Below are 15,178 nucleotides of genomic sequence, written 5' to 3' on the forward strand. Positions count from 1 at the left end.
GAGTTCTGACAATATGAGGAGATGAAAGAATCTTTTTAGGTTGCACAAACAATCTTCAGGCAATGCTGCACATCACATGTCATGCCCATATTAGTGAAGTCGACCATTACCTCAGAGGCCTAGTGGGATTTGTGACTTACTCTTCCTGAGAAAGGAGGACATTTCATGGCTGTATTTTACGTCAAATACTCCCTAAAGTCCTCCCTCTGTATTTTGATGAGCACAGGCAGTTAGGTGTCTGGGAAAACATTCAAAGGCAAGTTTTAATGAGCACAAGAGGTTTAATCAAAGGTTACATGTGAAGGAAAATTGAATTAAATATTCATCAAAAATATTTCAGTATCATTTGTGTATTAACATAAGAGCCATGTGTAGTAATTTAAAATACATAGAGACATGTATACTGATGTAAAGTACACAGAGACATTAGTATTAATGCACAGTATACAGACACGTGTATTAGTACATACTACACAGAGACATGCGTAGTCATTTAAAGTACATAGAAACATGTGTACTGATGTAAAGTATACAGAGACATGTGTATTAGTACATACTACACAGAGAGTTGTGTAGTAATTCATACCACACAGAGACCTGTGTATTAACATAAAGTACACAGAGACATGTGTAGTAATGTTAAGTACATAGAGACATGTGTACTGATGTAAAGTACACAGAGACATGAGTATTTATGTATAGTACACAGACACACGTGCATTTGTACATACCACACAGAGAGATGCGTATTACTGTATACTACACATGTGTCTGTGTAGTAATGTATACTACACAGACACATGTGTATTAGTACATACTACACAGAGAGATGTGTAGTAATGCATCCTAAACAGACACAGGTGTATTAATGTATACTACAAAGAAATGTTTATTATATAAAGAAATCTGTTTTTTTTAAATTAGTGTACGTAAAGTTACAAATGTACTATATAAAATAAGTTTGTATTATGTAAAATGTTGTGTATGTAATTTTTTCATTTGTATAGTAAACAGATACGTGTGTTTTAATGTTTGCTACACAGACAGAAGCGATGTGAATTATTGTTTACAGTACAGAGAGGGGTGGTAACAAGTATTTTCATATACACTTAATTTTTTAATTCAACAAAAACATATGTGAAGGTTTACCTCATAATTCTATTAATCATAAAATTAAGTATATATATTTGCATTAACGATATTTTTACTCAGCTTTATTGGGTTATCCTTGTTTTATTCCTGTTTTTTTATACAATTTATTTTGCACTGTTTGATGCCAAAAAGGCAGTAAATAGAGGGAATATTCACCCACACTGTAATTTAACTTCTTATAAAGAGAAATGCTTTTAATAATATGACTACATTAGTAGATTCAACAGAGCTGTTTTGGCCACTTTGCCACTTTTGGTAAAGTTAGGTGAGATTATCAGGCTGCACAGACTGTTGATGATGATATTTTATTTAAAACATATACTTAAAAAGGAAAGCTAGGACAAAATAATAATAATTAAAAAAAAAAAAAACATGTCTGAAAAGGAGTGTGATGAAGTTAGGGCTTCATAAGCTTTCATCCCCACCAAAGACTAATTTTACTACAGTACCCAGTTCACCCACAATGTATTGTTACCTCTCTATTGAGTACACATTCAATTTCAGATAAACATATAGACAAATACAGTATAACTACTCAAATATAGGTAAATATAGACATAAAAACATACGAGGGTCTGCTGCTGCTGCAGCGACGGGTGGGCTCGCTCCCCCGCCGCCCTCTCGGCCTCCCTCGCCGGCGCGCAACCAACCCCCGCGCGGGTCCTCTTTCCAGACGGCCGTCGGGGTCCTCCTGCGCCCCGTGCGGAGGCCACCCCCGCCGGCCTCACGGCCCCGGGAGGGAGTAAAAACCCTTCGTGCGGGCTCGGCTGCCGGCGCTGGAGGACCGTCTGGCGAACCCAAGGCGCCCCCCATGCCCGGCCCGGGGCCTCGGAACCGCAAGCCCCCCTCAGCGCGGCGCGGCGGCCTCACCCTGGCCGTCCGGCGCGCGCCCGCCAGGTGCCCGTACACCCCCCACGTTCCTCCTCCGGAGGGCCGGGGAGGGCTCAAAGCTTCCCCTGACCGGGGAGCGCCCCTCTCCTTTATTGAAACGGGAAATTCATGAAGGGAGACCCCCTTCTTCGGCACATTACTGCACCCAAATACCACACTCCTATTCACCATTATCCCGTTCAAATCCCCAAATCCACGGCAGTCCAAATTCTATTATGTTAAGTAATTCCATGCCCAGAAAGTCATCACAAAACTAGCGGATCTAGATGTATGTTCCTGTACTGACGTCACACGACCTATGACCTACTTATCGGTGACTGCCCAAAATCTGAGTGACCGCGCTATCTTTGAACGCTTGAAGAGAGTGCACAGGGCCGCGGGTGACAAAATAATTATACGGGGGTTCATTTGTGACATAAATACTAATGTTTCATTGCAGTTTAAGAAAAATCACGATTTTCACCACACGAGGCCTTTAACTCAGACATGACTAAAAGTCTCACCATTTATCTTACTTTTGAATGCATAAAATATTTAATGCAAAATAAAAACACATTTGACATTCTTTTGGGTTGGTTTGGCTACAGTAAAATCCAGAATTTGAATTTAAAATATGCTATGAAAGACATTCAACCCATATGCAGATTTTAAATAATGTTTCATACCATGAAGACCTCAGACCTCTAAACTTCTGAAAAGGAGCTCAGTTGTGCTGAAACTGCAGGTCTACTTGTGGTTCCTGGAGTTTCCAGAAAGACCGTCAGAGCTTTCAGAAATTGACTGAACACCTCCCTCACATTTGAAATTATTGAGATTCAGCTGTTCTAAAAAAACTTGAAGAAGAGTAGAGTCTGCAACATTTGGATTTTTGGACATATCTGTGTGAAATCTACTTTTTTTCCCCCTTTTTGCAATTTTCCAAATAGCATCTAATAAATTTGGTTGAACGTTTACATTTTTTGTAATCATGTTTTCCAACCACCATGTTTAATTGTAATCCTGTGTTCCATATTTAGAAGTTAATATTTTGGGAATGGGTGTTTCAAATCAACATTACTCTATCAGGAGGTTATTCAAATAATCTTTTTTATATGTAAAGGAGAGCATTTTCCTTTTAATCACCTTATGAATATGTTGTGCAAAGTTACATCTTTTTACCATGACCTGATAACAAGACTGATACTTTGATAATTTGATCTCATATTAAATGAATAAATCAAACTGTTTTTAAGCAGAGGAAGGAGTGACTGAGCTTCAGTTCACCACTAAAGATTTAACTTGTCTCACATGGATGTAAGTAAATCAGAAAAGAAAAAAAAACTGCACAAAACATCTTTCCCAGTTTTGTCAAACAGGACATGTCGGGATTTTTTTGGCTGAACCGCTGAGTCAACGTAAATGCAGCTGCAGTGTAGAAGGAAACCACAGTGACTGCTGAGGTCTTTGTCTTCCAAAGACCTCAATATGAAGAAAAACACACTTAAAGGTTAAAAGGAGAACAGGAATTCTGGATATGAGCTCTTAAGGTGGAATCATGTGTCTTTTTACTGATTAATCTGAATTAAACTGAGGACCAAACTGATATTTTCCACAATAAAACATGTTAATTATCGTGACGTGTACTTTCATTTAAGAAAAAGCAGTTTTGGATCCTCATAACTCTCTTGAACCTGTCCATCTTCTCCTCCAGTTATGTTGTTCCTAATGATTAGTTAAAAGTAAAAGAAATTAATAAAAAAAAAATGCAGCTTTCATTTCTCAACTCTACCTTTTAAGGAAGATTTAGAGAAGATCAATTATTCGTCACTGATCTCACATAAAAAGGTTCTTGTGCATGAGGAGTTTTGAAAGCTGACATGTTTTTGACAACATGGAGACAGCAGCTCAGCATTTGCTCCATGTTGGATGTTTTTGTCTGTGTGAATGTGCAAAATAGATGAGAAAGAACAAATAAAGAAAAAACAATCTTACAATGAACTTGTTTTTTTCCAGCACTTTTATTTCCTTAAAATTCCACTAAAAAAAAAAAAAAAAGCAATTTCTTCAAACACAGTTCTTTATTGTTATTGTCACTGGAACAATGGCATTTAAAAAGTAATCTTTAGATTGAGCAACAATAATGAAAGAATAATTTGCGGTGATAAAATAAAAAAAAACAACAACAAGTAAATAAATGAATAATACATCAAGATAAATAGAAAGTGCATAATTCAGCTGCTAAAAACAAAATAATTGTGTTTTTTTTTGTCTTTAAATTCTTCTCTCTAACGGCTGAGTAAATAGATACAGTTTTTCTCAGTCGCTTTGGTGCGTTTCTCAGATCAGAATTGAAATTCTCAAAACTATTAGTTCAACCTCCACCACACTCAGTCATCCGTGCACATCATAGTAACAATTTCCCCTCTCTCTGAACAATCTGCAAATGATTTTGGACATAAATCAGTTGCTTATATACATTTCTCTGCTGTTTTTCGACATTTCCATTTGCTTATGTCATGTCAATCAAAATGAATTATACTCATGGATGCTGAATAGTCGTTCTCAATAAAACTAATAGTCTTACCTTCATTGCTTGAGTCATTACACACAAAATCGTTGAACTAGTTATCAAATGTCAAATATTAGCCATCTGTCAAGCAAATTCTGTACCTGGAGGTGAAAGGTTTATGACCGGCATCCACATGAGCAAATGTCCCTGCTAGCAGCCATGGATGCAGCATGTGACGACATCACAGCAGAGTCCTGCAGAGGATGGATTCGCCACTCCAGGAGATACTTTCCCCGCTGCATTGGGAGGGATAACATCCGTTGTGATGTAGATGAAAATGTGTGTCCAGACAGACAGGAACGTCTGGATGTGCCAGAATGATTTACTGTACTGTTACATGTGCTGTATATTGTTCACAGCTCTACCAAAAGGGTGATTTCATGTTTAACATCTACAGTGACTTTACTGCACATTTCAGATGGCTGTACAAGTAGGCCATAGTGCTGTCTTGAGCATTTTCAGGTGTCACCAAATATTGTTGCAATGGAAAACTCTGAAATTATAAACTGTCATAGTGAAAACATGACAAAACCATTTGACTATCTTGTTCATAAAGATGGTGTCAAGACTTTTCATTTTGATGGCACTGACAGTTCCATTGACATGAATACTCGCTTTTGAGGGATGGATAATCAATTATGAGCATGTGACGTGCTTTTGCAGGCTATCCACTAGGTTTTGCAGTTTGCACTAATTGTTTTGAGAAATGCACTAACTGCTGTGCAAATGTTAATAGTGTTCTGAGAAACGCACCAAAGCCACTGAGAAAAACTGTAAGAGATGCAGTCCTCACATTTTACTGTTAGAATAGGAGTTATGAATCTTCTGACACACAGGGGGTTTATTTGTATAAACCCCTTTTGTATTTCTGGCTAAAATGTATTTATATTGATTATGTTTGTGCACTTGTGCTTTTTTTGTTTTAAATGACTGATGCACATTTTTTTCTTGTGACAAATGATAGATAGATAGATAGATAGATAGATAGATAGATAGATAGATAGATAGATAGATAGATAGATAGATAGATAGATAGATAGAAACCATAACCTTTCACCATTTTTTTTTGCTCCATCAGTTTATGGTTTTTGCCATTTTTAAATCATTAAATGCTGAGGTTTCTACCCTGATCTCGTGCGTTTTAGGTCTCACTCCAAGTTCTGACCATCTTAGTCCAAAGAATTCAATTTAATTAGTTGTGCATATACCATTCGTGTCAAAGAAAGCAGTTTTATTGGTTTATGTTTGTCAACATGCACTTAAAGTCCCACTCTGATCATCTCTTGATCTATTTTCCAATCGTTCCCTGTTGTCTTTTAATTGTGATTATACCATTTTTAGCCAAAACCCAATGTGTGTGCTGGAAATGTTCTTCTACAAAAAGCTGAAAGAAAATCAAAAATCATTATTTTAATTTTAGAAACACAATCTTTATCCTTTGAAAATGTTAAAATGCAAACAATACCACTTTCTGTTTCTCTCTCTTTTCACAGAAGTGCAAGCATAAAGCCTTACCTCAAGCATAAAGCCTTACCTTGTTGCCGCGACAGATCACTTACAGATCGGTGCTGCATGATCCTCAAGCTGAGATTCAAAGTGGCTGTAGGAGAAGAAAATGTTTTTTAATGAACCATGTTTTAATTTTTTCCTTTTTTTCCCAACAGGTTATGTCATTTTCAGTAAGTTTTAAGACCCACATGTTCTTGTAACATTCTTCTCCCAGTGGAGGACATATATATAAAGACAAAGATTTAAACTGTGTATTCATTTGTTCAAATTGTTGTGAATCCCGAACAGACAAAGAAAAAAAAGCAGTTTGAAAAAGTTTGTAGTTGTTACATACAAACTAATATCATCAGGCCACAGACTCTCTGCTCCGTTCTCTTCTGATTCATCCACTTGCAGGCAAATTGATCCATGATTTTATGAACAGCCAGCCCGTCAAAAATCATCGAGATGGGGACACCCAAAACTGTCACGAACCGGGTGAGGACGCAGAAGCAGGATGATCTATAAGAATGTCTTTTATTTCTTTTCCTTTTGTTATACTTATTCTATGGTTGAGTTGTAACTCAAAGAGGCGGGAAGGCTCGTAGCACTCGACAAAGTGCACAAAACCATCTGGCAACAAGTGGAGGGACACAGGCAGCTTCAAACGTCAAAATGTGTCAAGTTGGGGATGAGAATGTGTTGGAATCAAAACTGTACTGATATCGCTCGCCATTTTTGATGCACCACTAATGTAACGTTGGGATGGTGAGGGGCTGTAAGCTAGCAGGAGAGAGTCAACAATGGGATGATGGGAAATGAGCACATGGCTTACCTCCACCCACAGGTCAGAGGTGAAATCCTGATCAACTGCTGTCGCTCTACAGAAACTATGTCCTTAAAAACAACACGTTTTTGGCCTTAAAACATCATAATCATGAAAAACACCACTGGGAACTTAAATATGTCAAAAGATGATTGGAGTGGGACTTCAAATAATTATTTTTTTTTATGTTTTTTGAAACACATTAAACAATGACTGAGTAAAGACATCAAATTGTTGATTGTTTTTAACCAAATTATGGCCATTTTGTTTGAGAAAAAAGGCAATATAGCTTCACCTAAGATCCTGTATGAACTTTTTTATGTTATTTATTTGCAGGCTTTTTCATACACTCTGGTAGGTGGTGAAACTGTCTGTGACGGTTACCTCTTAGGATTCCTGCTCTGCTTTCAACACCATGAGGCCATCACTGCTGATGGGGAAGCTAGAGGTGAAAGGTAAGGAGCAGCATCTGGGTACTTGGACCAACAAAGATTCCAATTGGCTTCACAGTTCTGTCAGATATATGTGAACAAATATATATATTCTTTTCAGATACATAGAAAAAAATTCCCCAAAGTACATCATCAAAGATTTTCCATCACTTTCTCTAAAGATGGAGATCAAGCACGAGTAGCTGTTCAAAATCTCTGAAGTTATGTTCATTTCTTATGCACTTGTGCCACCAAAGAACAGTCTATAGCTTTGGGGTTTTTTGCAAATTGCAAAATCATTGGTAGTACAGACATGTATATTTAGTTTCTTTCCCTCAGTTTTTACAGCCTATGGAGATGCCATATATTTTCTAAACCATATAATTTACCACACACTGTAATTTTACACAAAATGCATATTGCAATCATCAGCAGATGCCACCATCTAAAAAGCGAAAAACTTCTTTTTAAAGATCCTAGTTTTCTGTTTTTTTCTCTCCTTCCTCTTTGTGTGGCCACATGGATACATCACAACTACACCCTCACGCATGTTTTTGGAATGAAACAGCATATTCTTGCCTTTACTTCTAAATCTCATGTAAATATATAAAAAAAAACAGATGGAAAAAAACAACATTCCTGTTCATTTTAGGCGGAAAAAGTTATTGAAATGTTACTGCAAAAACTGTACAAAACAACATGTGTTGATCATAGATAAAGGAAAAAGTAGAGCAGCGTTTAGCAGAGCGGCCTAAATATTTTCCCAAGATATTAATCTTTTTCTCTTTCAGGCAAAAACTTTTGCACACAAACTCTTGCAAGCTTGAACTTGTCCACTTAGTGATTTTTTCCACCTTGCTGTGCTAAATTCTATACTGTGCAACATGCCATGCAAACATCCTAACTGATGCAGACAGAAATCCCAGACAAGAATAAATATTTTACAGGGCGTCAAACCACAAAACCCTCTTAAAATCAGGACGCCTGCAATCTGCTGTAAACTACCTGAAATTTAGATTCACGTGATCAGACCGACAGAAGCGCCTTCCCATAAAGCCGAAGTCTTGTGAGGGGAACATTTGAACCATGGGGCTGTTGTGGATACCTGTCCTGAGCTCTCTGATGTTTGTCAAAGTCTCCTGGACTCGACCGTTTGAGGGGAATCAACAACTTGAGCCTGAGGATGTGGAGCTGGCTGAGGTTTGTGAATCCTTGTAGAATTTCCAAAATAAAAGAAAAAAAAAACATATTCATTTAGCCTTATTTTCCCTGTCTTTGGAGTCCAAAAGCTGAGATGCAATAGTTTGTATTTTTCTGTGTAGTCTTTACTGTAATCAAATGTTTGTTGACTATTGAAATAAATAGCTTATAAATAGCTGTAAATTTGTATTTATTTTGAAATTCATTTTTTACTATCACTACTTAGTCTAATGGAGGGACACATATTATCCTAGTTTTATAAACTATTTGGTCTTGACTGTATTGATGTGTATAGTGTAAAACACATTGTTAAGGTGTTTTTTTTTTGCCAAAAAATCCCCCTTAACAATGATTTGATTGCTTCAATCTCATGTCAGATCAGTGCAGAAAGATGTTTATTAGAAAATGTATCTCCACATTATCTTTTAAAGAAAATGCTTCAAATTCACGTGACTGTAGATATTATAAAAAGGCTCTAAATCCACTTTTATAACATAGACAATGTTATCTTATTTATTGTATAAAAAAAACATTATACATTATAAATAAAATTATTTTTTTATTTACTTTAACTTTTATATATTTAAATACACTTCACGTGTCTATTTTTTTTTTACTTTCTTTGTATCATGAATTTAGCATCAGGGTTTCCTGTGGGGGATATTTTGGTCAGGGGGTCAGCTCCAAAAGCCACGCCCCCTCAGGGGAGATTTTAGAACCGAGGTTTCAGGTCAACAAGGAAAATGGCTTTTTAAGACATTTATGTTGTGGGATTTTAGTTTAAACACTTCATAATCATAATAAAAACATTACTGGGAACGTTTTTTTTTATTAAATTGTCATAAGGGGACTTTAACATTACCCAAAAAGCAACATTTTTTTTTCAATTTCACTCTGATTCTATTGTCTACATGTTAAATATTGTGTCATGCCAATAACAGCCTTGTTCTATAGTAAAGGCATACCAAACAAGTTGCCCTTTAACAAATGCATTTGTTTATCAACAACAATTGTTTAAAAATTTGACTTATTGAAGATATCCTGTAAAACTACAGTGAATGCTGCATTATTACCACTAGAGGGCAGTATTTAGTTATTCAAGAAGAGTCAGACAATTTTATTTATTTAATACAATCTTTTACTGTATTTTTTTGTAATACTCGCTCTTCCTATAAACCTTTGGGTTACAGGTGTCTTGACCAAACTGATGTTCTGTTGTTGGAAATATTCACATTTCTGGAGCCTCTAAAACAGGGATTGCTCATTCCTGGTCCTTGAGATCTACCAGTTTTCCAGATCTCCAAGCCCTGCTAGCTGTTGATTAGCAGCATCAGAGGTCTCCACATTCTGATTGAATAAAGACACCTGGTCCAGGTAATCAGCAGCAATCAGTGCGAGGAGAGCTGGAAAACTGGTGGTGTGGTAGATCTCCAGGAATGAGCAGCCCTGCACTAAAAACTTGATTTATTACTTTCAGTCAAATAACAGTTTAAGCTCTGTCTTTAGTTGAGTGTTTTGGTCCGTGTTTTACATTTACCTGCAATTTTAGAAATTAAAAAGCATGAATTAATTGATTAATTAAAAGAATCATATTCTATTCATGTCTTTATTTGACAAATATCTTAGCTACAACAAACATGTCAACAATTTTTATTAAATAAAAGACCAAAATATTTAGCTGACAGTGCATTCATTGCATAATTAGTAATTAATATAAGCAATGAATTTAAAATTGAAACAATTATATGATAATTAAGTTGTCATGAAAAAAAACATGTTTTATTCAAAATATTCAAAAAATGAATATTCACATTTGATTTCTAATCTTAAAAGTATGGCAGCAAATGCAATAAGTATGGTTTACAATGTGTTTTAACAGAACTACCTGAGGAAATTCTACAGCCTGCAGCAAACAGACAGAGAGGACGGCTTTCTAGTGAGGAGGAGGAGGAGTTCTGCTGCAGCCATGGAGGACAAGATCAGAGAAATGCAAAACTTCTTTGGTCTCAGAGAGACTGGCATCCTGGACTCCTCCACTCTGTGCGTGATGAAGCTGCCCCGCTGTGGAGTTCCAGACGTGGAGAACTTCAGTTTTTACCCCTTCAAGCCAAAGTGGAAGAATCACAACATCACATACATGTGAGCTGATATGAAGTCACAGAGAGATCTCCACATAAATGATGTATCACTTGTGTTTGTTGGTTTCTCTGGAATGCAGGATTGCCAAATACACTCCGGACATGAGCAGAGAGGATGTGGAGAAAGCTTTCCACTCAGCCCTGAAAATGTGGAGTGACGCAGCTCCACTCAGGTTCACACAGGTCACCAGTGGCAGCGCTGATATTGTCCTCACCTTTGCCCGAAAAAGTAAATTCAGACACGTTTCTGTTCTTTAATCAAATCTGATGACAAATGTGTTTACAGTGTTTCAAATCCTCTCTTTCTGGTGCTGCAGCTCATGGAGATTTCTTTCCGTTCGACGGACCTCGAGGTGTGCTGGCTCACGCCTTCCAGCCCGGAGAGGGGATGGGTGGAGATGTGCACTTTGATGAAGATGAGACGTGGACGGCAGGAAACCAAGGTCCGATTTTTAGTTAGTCTTGAGCAGAAACCAACCAAGAATTTGAAAATACTTTATGAAATTCTGAACATTGGAGGTGCAAAGTTTTTTTTTTTTTTTTTTTACCTCCCTGTAGCTCCATCCCTGGTTTTTCAGTGTACCATGACACTACCTGGTACTGTTAGCCGCTGTTGAGGCTACGCTCTACACGAAGTTTCCACATTAATAAAACATTTTTTTTTTTCAGATCTTTTGTGGTTTGATGGCGTCTGATTGTCTTTCAGGTTACAGCTTGTTTGCTGTTGCAGCTCATGAGCTTGGCCACTCGCTGGGTTTGACTCACTCAAAAGACCGGGCCGCCATCATGTACCCCAACTACCGGCACCACAGCAGCAGCCAGCACACCCTGGCTAAAGATGACATGCTTGGGATTCAAATGCTCTATGGTAGTTGTAAACGCTACATTCCAAAAAGGGAAGGTGAAAAACTCATTATATATTAAATTCTTTTTTTTTTTTTTTTAGGAAAACCCAACAAAAAAGTGGAAACTCAGCCAACTGCAGCACAAAAGTGTGATCCAGACTTTACATTTGATGCTGCAGCCGTGATTGACAACTCTATAGTTCTGTTTAAAAACAGGTATTCTGTTCTATAATCCACAACGCCATCCAAGATGAGTTTTCTAGCTTCTTTTTCTTTTGAAGGCACCTGTGGATGAGAACAACAGATGGCTCTTATTGGAATCAGCTGACAGAAGGCCACATCCGGACGTATTTACCTGGAATAAACGATCATATCGATGCTGCGTACGACATTCCTTCTAAAGGAGAGGCGTTCATATTCACTGGTAGAGTATACAAAGTGTCAGTCAGACCTTATTGATTTGAGATCTTTGATTCTGCTTTGTGTGTGACATTATGCATTTTTTGTTAGGTCAAAAGTACTGGGTGGTTAAGAAACTGAAGTCAAGAAGCCATGTTGGCTCTATCCAGGATTTTGGATTCCCCTCTAGAGTCACGCACATTGATGCGGCCGTGCACATCAGCGAACATGGAAAAACCGTGTTCTTTACCGGATCTTTTTATTACAGGTAACAGTTGAAGCAGTACAACTTTATACATGTACAAGTGTGAATTCGTGACTGCAAGTAATTGAGATGTTTGGCTACAAAGTTCATATTCATAGAAAAACATCTGAAGAATTGTATTTTTCACCTCAAGGGGCCAATCCTCCTTTATTTTAAACTGTTTAAAAAACAATATAAATATGGATTTATTTAGTTTCATTTGAGACAGTTTAATTATTTTTAAATTGTTATATAGCTACTATTTTTATTTGTTCTACAATTTAGCACCTTATGTCTTTTCATTTCCACAAAACAACAAAAACAAAACATTTAGGAAAAATTTAAAAAATGGGGAAATAAAAGAGAACAAAAGAAGAAAGCCTGTTTATCTGCCCCTTTTGCATTTTTGGATATTTACATTTATATAAAAAAGAGATATTGATATGATTGAAAACAAAGTCAAGGCTCAGGGGCCGGATCTGGCCCTCCGGGTAATTACGGTAGTACAAGTCGCACTGGAGTATGAGTTGCAAGAGCCAAAAATATCTAACCAAGAAGAAGAAAACCATATATAAGTCACTCTGGAGTATAAGTCGCATTTTTGTGAGAAGAGTCGACGTTTCAGAACAAATCCGCCAAGCCAAGTGTAGCTAAAATAAAATAAAATAAAATAAATAAATAAATAAAATACAACAATACTAATCTTTTGATTTGTATAAGAAAAATATCAAAGTTTAAGAGGAAAACAATCAGATTCTCTTCCATGTTTGTTTTGGACAACATTTCTTCTGTCGCTGTCATTAGCAAATACTTATACTCAGATGCAGCTCCCTCTAGTGGTTATTAGAGGAAACAACTGCAAAAGGACAACCGGTGTTTACAGGGAAAATAACAAATATGAGCCAATTTATGTCCTAAAAAAATAATAATATAAGTTGCTCCTGAGTATAAGTCGCAACTCTGACCAAACACTAAAAAAACTGCAACTTTCAATCCAGAAAATATGGTACATCTGGCCCTCCAGATCATTTCATTTTATTGTTATTAATGGCCTGACGTTGTCTTGCGCTTGTTTCTAACTTGTATTTATAACAAAATATATTTTTATGGAGAGTAAAAAATTTAAAGTTATTTAAGGTTTATGTTGATTTATTCTAGGAAAATATTATTGCCTGTCTTTTTTCATAGTTATGTTAAACAGTTACGGTTTTAAAGTTTAAAAATGTAATTTTAGAGTGTTCAATCAATGTTTATCCTGTTCGGCCAGCGACCTAAGGTGTGTTTTGGATTTTGGCCCCCTGTGCAATTGAGTTTGACATCCCTGACACACAGTATTTAAATACATACATTTCTGCAATAAAGCATACAGGTATACTTGTGTTTAACATCAAAGTATTTTGCATAAAATAACCCTGACATTGGCAAGTGTGTGTCTTATTTTTAAGCTTTTAAGTTGAGCCTGGACTTAAGCAACAATGTTCTTCAATTATATTTTTGAAGGTTATTTGGGATTTGATAAAAAAAAAAAAAAAAAAGAAAAGTATGTGGAAAAAGCTGTTATTGCTGCACTTTTCAAAAAGGCCGACATTTCCTGACCTTTGATCCAAAAACAGATACGATGAGGTCAAGCGGCAGATGGATCATGGGTACCCCAGACTCATCCAGACAAACTGGCGTGGAGCTTCAAGACGAGTGGATGCCGCTTTTAAGATGCAAGGTAAGAAATACAAATAAAAAATGAAAGTAAACTTGAACAGTAAATATTAACATAAACCAATTGAAATATTTGTCATTTTCCTGTCTCAGGTAGCATCTTTCTCCTGAGTGGGCCAAAATCCTACCAATACGACTTCAAACAGAAACGGGTGGTGAAAATTATTGCGGGAAACTCCTGGCTGGGATGTTGACTTTCTAAAATCCCATTATAGTTATGGTTGTGAACTAACAGTGAACATTATGAGTATATCTTTGAGCTGCTAATTATCTGAGCAACTTTGATTGAATACATGTAAAGTGTATCTTATCTAATTGTTTGTGTAATTTCTGTTTTTGTGTCAGAATTATTTCATGTTTTTTTTTTTCTTTAAAGAATGTTTTTCTTAAACATTGTGTTTTAAAGTTGGCGTTTCCAATAAATGAAAAAAGCTCTCTCTTCAGAAGAATGAAATTCAAAAGCTACATGGAGTGCAGGAAAACCGAGAGGGGAAAGTTTTATTTTTTTAATCATGACTCTGTTGAACTGTGAAGAGGGTTAAATACCTTTTGTAAATGTAGCCCTGCTACTCCAGCAAACCACAAGTAGCAATGGATGGAACTGTTTTGTTCTAACACTTCTATCTGTGTTTTCTTTCATTCTATAAAGTTTCTGACATTATCTGAGCAATGTGTTTGGAAATTTCTGATCGTCCAAATCATTTTCCTTCAGTCTGCTTCTGAAATATTCATCAAATTTTCCACACTCTTAAAAACTTTGGTTTTAGGATAGAAGACAAAAAAAATAACAAATAATTAAATTAACTTACTACCAAAAAACAAAACAAACAAACAAACAAAAGCAAATCCAGGAGAATAAGGAAGAATAAAATGATATTTCATTTGATATCTGGTACTTGCATATTTTGTCAAAGGTACCACAACGTAGAGAACTACCCACCTAGATTTATACCACTCACATACCAGTCGAGTTACTTATTTTTTTAATTTGTGCCATTATTTCCAGAGATGTCATGTGATGCAAGCAGAATGTTATTATTATTATTACTACATATCTCATATTTTCACACACAAATCATTTCCATTAGGCTCGTGTAATAATTGTTTCTTGTGGTCAGAGCAGCAGGATATTCCAAATCTTTGTCACTGACAAATTGTTATGTTTATTGAAAGACATTGTTGATTATTACATCTTAATTTGAACAAAAAACATTTTTTAGCACCGTGAAAACAATAGCAAAACCATATTCATTCGTTTAAAAAAGTGCATTTTTGTTTTCTTTTATTTTGTTAAGTGTCCTAC

General features: G+C 36.3%; 1 protein-coding gene across 2 annotated transcripts; it reads left to right on the forward strand.

The window, feature by feature from the left end:
- Window positions 1-8,007: 8,007 nt before the first annotated feature.
- On the forward strand, window positions 8,008-14,707 carry LOC112149602 (matrix metalloproteinase-20). Of its 2 annotated transcripts, XM_036214871.1 has the most exons (11): window positions 8,008-8,536; window positions 10,416-10,675; window positions 10,755-10,903; window positions 10,992-11,117; window positions 11,233-11,271; window positions 11,381-11,542; window positions 11,621-11,735; window positions 11,801-11,943; window positions 12,030-12,186; window positions 13,776-13,879; window positions 13,969-14,707. In XM_036214871.1, exons 1-11 carry the CDS (start codon window positions 8,423-8,425, stop codon window positions 14,067-14,069), a joined length of 1,470 nt encoding a protein of 489 aa, XP_036070764.1. In that variant the 5' UTR covers window positions 8,008-8,422; the 3' UTR covers window positions 14,070-14,707. The 2 variants fall into 2 exon arrangements, with proteins under 2 accessions (XP_036070764.1, XP_024133175.2); XM_024277407.2 differs by lacking the exon at window positions 11,233-11,271.
- The last annotated feature ends 471 nt before the right edge of the window (window positions 14,708-15,178 follow it).

The sequence above is a fragment of the Oryzias melastigma genome, linkage group LG13 (assembly GCF_002922805.2).
Source record: "Oryzias melastigma strain HK-1 linkage group LG13, ASM292280v2, whole genome shotgun sequence".
Lineage (NCBI taxonomy): Eukaryota > Metazoa > Chordata > Actinopteri > Beloniformes > Adrianichthyidae > Oryzias > Oryzias melastigma.